Source organism: Kryptolebias marmoratus, linkage group LG8 (genome assembly GCF_001649575.2).
Source record: "Kryptolebias marmoratus isolate JLee-2015 linkage group LG8, ASM164957v2, whole genome shotgun sequence".
Classification (NCBI taxonomy): domain Eukaryota; kingdom Metazoa; phylum Chordata; class Actinopteri; order Cyprinodontiformes; family Rivulidae; genus Kryptolebias; species Kryptolebias marmoratus.
The window spans coordinates 27,871,834-27,879,496 of NC_051437.1; the positions used below are offsets into that span (position 1 = coordinate 27,871,834).

The 7,663-nt window shown below is 42.5% G+C and overlaps 1 protein-coding gene across 1 annotated transcript in view; it reads left to right on the top strand.

The window, feature by feature from the left end:
• The first annotated feature begins 2,394 nt into the window (after window positions 1-2,394).
• gata5 (GATA binding protein 5) overlaps window positions 2,395-7,663 on the top strand; it is a 7,632-nt gene continuing 2,363 nt past the window's right edge. The window contains exons 1-4 of the mRNA XM_037976820.1: window positions 2,395-2,713; window positions 2,806-3,364; window positions 5,762-5,931; window positions 7,549-7,663. The exon at window positions 7,549-7,663 is cut by the window's right edge and continues 12 nt beyond it. Coding sequence (XP_037832748.1) covers window positions 2,908-3,364; window positions 5,762-5,931; window positions 7,549-7,663 — 742 coding nt within the window. The 5' untranslated portion in view covers window positions 2,395-2,713; window positions 2,806-2,907. The remainder of the gene's footprint in view (window positions 2,714-2,805; window positions 3,365-5,761; window positions 5,932-7,548) is intronic.

Genomic DNA, 7,663 nt, shown 5'->3' on the forward strand with positions numbered 1-7,663 from the left:
GCTCAGCTCAGATCTATGAGCCGAGACGATGTCCACATCGGGACAGAGTCTACCAACAAGAAGACTGTCCCCGGGGCGGTTTGGTTGTCAAACATTTGTTTCGACACACACAGACGTCCTCAGTGAGTTGTTAAAGGAGCTAAAATCCTTTTCACGAGAGGCCAAGACTGAAATGATTATCTTTGGACCTAAAGAGGAACGATGAAGAGTCGGCGCGCAGCTAAAAACTGGTGATCAGGCCCGAAACCTGGCTGCAGTAATGGACTCAGACCATAAAAACAGTTACAAAGTCGGCTTTCTACCACCTGAAGAACATCTCCAGAATTAAAGGACTAATGTCACAACAAGACCGGGAGAAAATGATGCACGCGTTCATCTTTAGTCGTCTCGATTTCTGCAACAGTGTCTTCACAGGTCTGCCAAAAAAACTCAATCAGACAGCTGCAGCAGCTGCTCGTGTTCTCACTAAGACCAGAAAAATGGAGCACATCACCCGGTTTTAAAGTCCCTACACTGGCTCCCTGTAGCTCAGAGAATAGACTTTAAAATACTTCTTTTAGTTTATAAATCACTGAACAGATTAAAGACTTATTATCGTCGTATCAACCCTCCAGAACACTCAGGTCTTCTGGTTCTGGTCTACTTTGTGTCCCCAGAACCAGAACCAAACATGGAGAAGCAGCTTTCAGTTTCTATGCACCATCAATCTGGAACAAACTGCAAAAAACAGCCAAAACACTAAATTTCTTTATATCAAGGCTGAAAACTCACCTGTTCAGAGCTGCCTTTGATTAGTAGTCTGCAAACAAATTCAGGTAAAAGCTGCTCTGAACAAAATATTAAAACATTAGTGTTTTTTTTTTTTTTTTTGATGATTGTAATGTAATCCTACTGATGTTTTTATGATGTGAAGCACTTTGAATGCCTTGCTGCTTATTTACTAAAGTTAAAAATCTGATTCTGTTCGAGGGGAAGAAATAAATCTCTCGTTCAGTCTGATGGAAGCTCGAACCGTCGGTATAAACTCTGAGGTTACTGACATCCGGCGTTCTTCAGAATGTGTAAAATCACATCAACAGGCTGAGAAACAAGACGGCAGCTGGAGGAAAACTGAAACAAAACGAGGAGTCTGGAACTAAATTAGCAGATTTATTAGTTCTGGACTGAAACAAAAACAGGTTGAGGTCTGAACAGAAGGAAACAAAGAGGAGACGATGGTTTAATTACAAATAAACGTCAGAAATTAAAGAGTTTAAATGGTATAAAAGCAGCTGATGGGTTTTTAAATCACCTAAACGTCAAAGATTATGATTAAAATGATTAAAATCCCTCCGAGCTGCAGGACAGAACAGCTTTCTGATTTTTACAACAAATTTATAATAAATAAAACATCAAATTAAACTTAAAATAAATGACTGTTGCAGCTGAAAGGCATTTAAGATGTTTCTAATATTAATTAATCTTTTTCAAATATGTTCAGACTTCATCCCACATTTTATAACAAAATACAAAATTTACATTTTAAAACTTTAAATCCTTTATTTTTCCTGTTAAAGAGACAGAATCAGAGGAAACGGAAACTTTTCTGCTGCTCAGATTGGAAAAACAGAAAATATAAATAAATGTGTTAATTTTAAACGTTTGACTTCAGTTTTTAAATTTTATTTATTACAAACGAAATGATCTGAACTAAAACTGGTTTGTAAAGGTTTAAACAGATTTACTAATAATAATAATAATGGTTGTGTTATAGCAGCGTTTTCTGGATAAAATTAAATTTCAAATTTTTTTCAATTTCTGTTTAATTTCTGAATCATAATGAGGCCGAACATTTTTCTAAAATAACCATAAATAATAAAGATTAAATCCAAAGTGTACTTTTAGCTCCTGATCTGTCTCTGTCGCCATGTTTTTGTTTCAGTTTCAGCTTCTCCTGCTCCCCTGAGGAAGAACCGGGTTTTGAACCCGTTTATCTCCTCCTAGAAGCAGCAGAACCACTTTTACTTTTAACTTCCAAAATCTCACATTTCAGACTAAAAATAAAGATTTTGAGTTTTTTTTTAATTTATTTATTTATCTTCGATCGATTAAATGTCTGTAGAACAAAAAAAACAGTTTTTTATTATTATAATTATTATTTCTCCTTATATCCTGAATAAATGATGCAGTTCCTCCCCTCGGAGCAGAACCTGCAAAACCTTTTTTCTTTAAAGAAAGTCCAATAAAAAAGTTAGATCCAGGTTCGGCTCCTGCTGCAGACCTCCGGGGTCCTCCCTCCTCCCTCCCCCCCGCACCTTGGCCTCCCTCGGAGCGGGCCTCGCCGCGTCACGTGACCCCCTCCCGTACAAATCTCGCCGTCGGGCCGCGGATCGCAGCATATCAGTTCCCATCAGCGGCCCGGAGCCTTCAGGAACCCGGAGAGGGACAGAGAGACGCTGCCGAGATCCAGGAGGAGGAAGAGGAGGAGGAGGAGGAGGAAGAGGAGGAATCCGGGGCTCCAGCTCCAATCTTTGCGCGCAGCTTTTACGCACCGAGCCGTTTGGAGAGACCTCCTCCGCGCGCGCCATCCTGGGTTCTGTCCAGGTGCCGGACCTCTGAGGGACCCGGACCTCTGAGGGACCCGGACCTTTCTCATCCTTATCTGGTGAGATAAAAACAGAAAGAAACGACTGGGAGGCAGCTGGAGGCGATCTGAGTTCTCGGCTCGTGCCAGGTGAAACCTCACTTCCGTTCTGTGGAATAACTTATTTACTGAAAATGTGGAAACGTGTTTGTAAAATATTTCTATTTTTTCCCCCCCATCAGGGCCGGAACCAGCAGCTTCTTACAGGACGGATCCAAACTCCGACACTCCGAGAAAACTGAAGTTTTTTTTGTTTGTTTTCCTGAAAGGATCAAAAAAATAAAATGTACCAAAGCCTGAGCCTGTCCTCCAACCAGCCCCCCTACCCTCACGACTCAGGGAACTACATCCACCCCCCGGCCAGCTCCCCGGTGTACGTCCCCTCCAGCAGGGTCCCCGCCATGCTGCCCTACCTGCAGACCTGCGAGCCCCCCCACCAGAGCCACGGCTGGAGCCAGGACGGCAGCCCCCACCCCGCGCACGGCTTCTCCTACCCGCACAGCCCGCCCGTCGGCACCGGAACCGGCACCGGGCGGGACGGGTCCTTCCAGAGCCCGCTGGTGCGCGCGGACCAGTACGGGGACGCCCTGGTGCGCTCCGTGGGGGGGTCGTACTCCGGCCCGTACGCCTACATGAGCTCGGAGATGGTGACGTCCTCCTGGACCCCCGGACCCTTTGACAGCGGGGTGATCAGCCTCCAGAACCGGCAGGGGGTTCTGTCCGGCAGGAGGTCCAGTTTGGGTAAGTCCCCCAAACCAACTTTTCATTTAAACTGCGACACAAAATAAAGAAAACATGAAGTAAAATAAAGAAATCAGCAGAAAACTCAAATAAAAACTCAACATTTTGGAGCAGAAGATTTAAACAAAACATAAAATATTCATTCAGAATAAAACATGATTTAATTTCTGCTGACTTGGTTTTAAAGCAGCTCAGAAAATAAAAAAACAAACATTAAAAGGAATAAAATTAGTTTTGGCATCACGTTGATTAAATTAATGAGCTCATTTACTTTTTAAACAGAATAAAAAAAACAAATTAAACACAATAATCCATTTTTTAATTTTAAATTAATTTCAGATAATTTTTTTCTCTTAAACTCTGATCCAATAAAGAGGGAAATCAGAAGCTTTAAGCTTCAAATTAGATTTAAAATAAAATTGTTTATTTTAATTCCAAATCTGAATCCCTTCAGACTCTTTAGTCTCAGAAATCCTGAAGTTTTATTTCAGTTTATCCGTATTTGTTGTGTTTCTGTCTTTTTTATCGTTGAACTCTGGGTTTTGCTCTGATCTTTGGGTCGTTTCCGTTCAGAGGATCGTCTGTTTCTTCTTCTTCTTCTTCTAAAAATCCACTCATCAGCAGGTTATTTATTACAGGAGGCCCGTGATCCAATCAGATACTCAGACAATCCACATTCAGTCTGAGAAGGTGCGAATTTCATCCGGCGTGTCGACGGCCTCCTGAAATCCTGACGCCTGATTTCGTCTTTAATGTGCCTCTGATGAAGGAGCTCCTGGTTTCAGCTCAGGGCTGCTTTTCAGATCGTTTATCCAAACAAAAACAAGTTTCTTTTTGCCTTTTTTAGCTCCTGAAACCCTAAAAGTCACGAGGCTGAACAACAGTAAAGAGAATTTGCTGCTTCAGACACTTAAAGCTGCAAATATATTTAAAAAACAACTTTTATTTGATGTTTTTAGTTTGTTCATGAGTTCAAAACACAACAAGAAATTTATTAAAATTTATTAGATTTAATTTGATGAGGATAAAAGTGTGGCAGAGATGAAGACTGAAGTTTATTTTATTCACTTCCTGGAAAAATGTCTTTTCAGACATTTAAAACTTTTTTTTACGCAGGAACCTAAAAATAACAGAATCACAGTTTTAAATTTAAAAAATTTAATTCATTAAAAAAAAACTTTCAATGCACATTTAAAAGCTGCAGAAAAGGTAAAATAATAAAAGTAGAAATAATAAATATACAAATAATTCAAAGTTAATAATGAGGGAATAAAACTGAGGGTCGTTTTCTGACAAAAATAAGAGTTTTTGTGTTTATATTAACAACAAAACAGTAAAAAAAATAAACAATAAATGCTGACAATTTACAGAAAAAACAACAACTGAGTTCATACAGCTAAATGAAAACAGAACAGTAGCTAAAAGTAGCAAATAACCAGCTGAAAGCACCAAAAAGGCTAAAAGAACAACTAAAAAACACTGGAAGAAGCAGAACGTCAGCTAAAGTGGAAACAACGAGCTAAAAGTTCAAATTGTAGCCAAATGGTGGCTAAATATTAAAAGTAGAAAAACATCAGCTTAAAGTACCAAAAGTTAGATACAAGCTAAAGTACCTAAATATTTATGAGCTAGAAGCTAAATGCAGCATAAATTAGCTACAGCTCAAAGTAGCCTAAAAGCTAGGTAAAAGTGGCAAAAAGCTAGCTAAAGGCTAAAAGGCAAAATCAGCCGAAGCAGATAACAAACAGATCTTCATGTATTTCTGCAGGGAAAATGTTTCTAAATAGTTAAAGTTTTTTAAAAGTATCAAAAAGCCAAAAGCGACATCAGCCGTCTCCCGAATGAGCCGAAGGTTTCGATACAAGTGGCTAAAATCGGTCTGAGTGTGCAGAAGAAGTTAGGCTGCAAAAAAAAAAATTTAAAAACATTACAAAAATAAAAACGTTCAATCAGCCGAGGGGAGGGAATTGAACCTCCGGGTCTGAAAACCACAACTTCAAAGCAGAACCGACTCTGATCTTCGGTGTCGGATGAGGAGTTCTGGGCGACGGCGGCGGTCCGTCCGGTGTCAGGGTCCTGATGGATGGGTGGGGAGAGGGGGGGTTTGGATTGTCGGACCTGATAACCTGCCCCCCACCCCTGCAGGAACAGCAGGTTGGATCTCCCTCCACCGCAGAGAGCTGAGCAGAAGTGAGGGGTTAAATTCCTCCACTGGCTATTTATCAACCGTGGCCTTTAACCGGAGACACACACACACACACTCACACACACACACACACACACACACACTCACACACACATTATTTGTTAAAACTGAGCAGAGGACATGCTGTGATTTGAAAGTGGCGTTCTCTGAGACGCTTTAATGTCTCTGATTTGTCTCTTTTCGTTGCTCAGAGCTGATAGACGAGATGTCCGCCGAGGGACGGGAGTGCGTGAACTGCGGCTCGGTCTCCACGCCGCTGTGGCGCCGGGACGGGACGGGACACTACCTGTGCAACGCCTGCGGCCTCTACCACAAGATGAACGGCATCAACAGGCCGCTCATCAAGCCCCAGAAACGCCTGGTAAGACCGGGACCGACGCCCAAAACGTTGGAGGGGGTTCGTGGGGTCTGCAGCTGGCGACTCGCGGGCCACTCGCAGCCCGGACGGGGGCCTCTTCTGGCCCGGGGGGTGGGAGGTGGATTCATTAAAGCTGCAGGTTTCCAGGTCAGCTGCTGAAGCTCTTAAAACTGAAGTGTTTTGAAGCCAGCGTCAGTTGAAAGAGTTTGTTTTTGGCTTTTTCCGACATCCGCTGATGTGTGACGTCCTCAGACCTGCTGAGGTTCAGCCATTCATCAGTGAGTGGATGAATACCAGTGCAACATGGTTCAGTTTGTTGGAATTAAGTGTTTGAATTGGGCAGAAAATACCCCTCGGGAGTTTAATTTTGGATCCAGATTTGGATCCATAAGCTCTGATGTGGGTTCGGACCACTTCGAAGAGAACCGCCGCTCCGACCCTCGTTACTGCGGTGGGCTGGCTTCACGCCAAAGATGCAGGAGCTTTTGTCGACTCATTTTAATTTTAACAGAAAGGCAAACGGAAAGGAGGACATCTCCACAGAGAAGGAGACGAGAAACAGGAAGTCTTCCTTCAAACAGGAAGTGAATGCACGCTGACATTCAGCTGTAGCTGCTTAGAGGCCGACAGCCTGAGATCAGTTTGTGATTCAGAGCAGTTTGTTATAAACTATCCACGTGTCCATTATTTTACTCTGGTGTGAGAGTTCAGGAACGCTACATTAAAGCGCGCTCACGTTGTTTACAAGTTAGCATCTGGTTAGCGTCGAGTTAGCATCGTTAGCTCTCTCCTGCCGTCTTTATGTTGGTTTTAGTGTCGTGTGCTGATGTCATGACAACGATCTGGGGCTAATCGGTTCTCACCGTTCCACTTTCCCAACTCGGTCGTTGTGTGCGATGTTTTGTCGGCCATGACGGTCAGGGTTGTCTCGGTCCAAACCCGACCCAGTGCTGGGTTACAAACTGGGTTGTTTTTAACCCCTGCAGCTTTTCGTGTGAACAGGTTCTGCTTTCTTTTTTTTGTTTCACGCAAAAAGAAATTTCCTGATTTAACCTCAGATTTGTCCCACTTTACAACCAAGAAAAGCCGCTCTGTGTTCCATCCTCCTCATATTTCATGAAATTTATTTCTTAGAAGATTAAAACTCAAAGTAACAATTAAATTATAGATCTCAGTTTGCATATTTAGGTTTAAAAACATCTTGTAAACAATAGTTTTAAACCTTGTTGCTCTTTCTTGGTTAAATAAATGTTAAATAAAAACAAAAACAGATCAGATCTGAAGAGTTTTGGCTCGTATGTCAGCAAAGTGAAAAATAAATGCAGCTAAATGGGTTTTAAAAAGCTGAGATAAAACAAAAATGACTTTTTATTTAATTTATTATTTATTCTTTCACTTTAGAGGCTTCTGTGAGTGATGTTCAGGGGTTTTTGCCAAGGTTTCTCAGCTCTCCACAGCTGAACAGCTTCTTCTCTGCAGAGCAGTTTGAGTTTTTTTTTCCTGTTTTTATTTGTCCTGCGCTGACCTTGCCCTTGATAACGGGCCGTTTATAGACGAGGTTCTCCGCAGCCTTCCTCCTGCGGCGGACCGAGCTTTAAACGTTTTCAATGTGTCCTGCAGCAGAACACGTCCCGCCGAGCCGGCCTGTGCTGCACCAACTGCCACACCAGCACCACCACGCTGTGGAGGCGCAACGCCGAGGGGGAGCCCGTCTGCAACGCCTGCGGCCTCTACA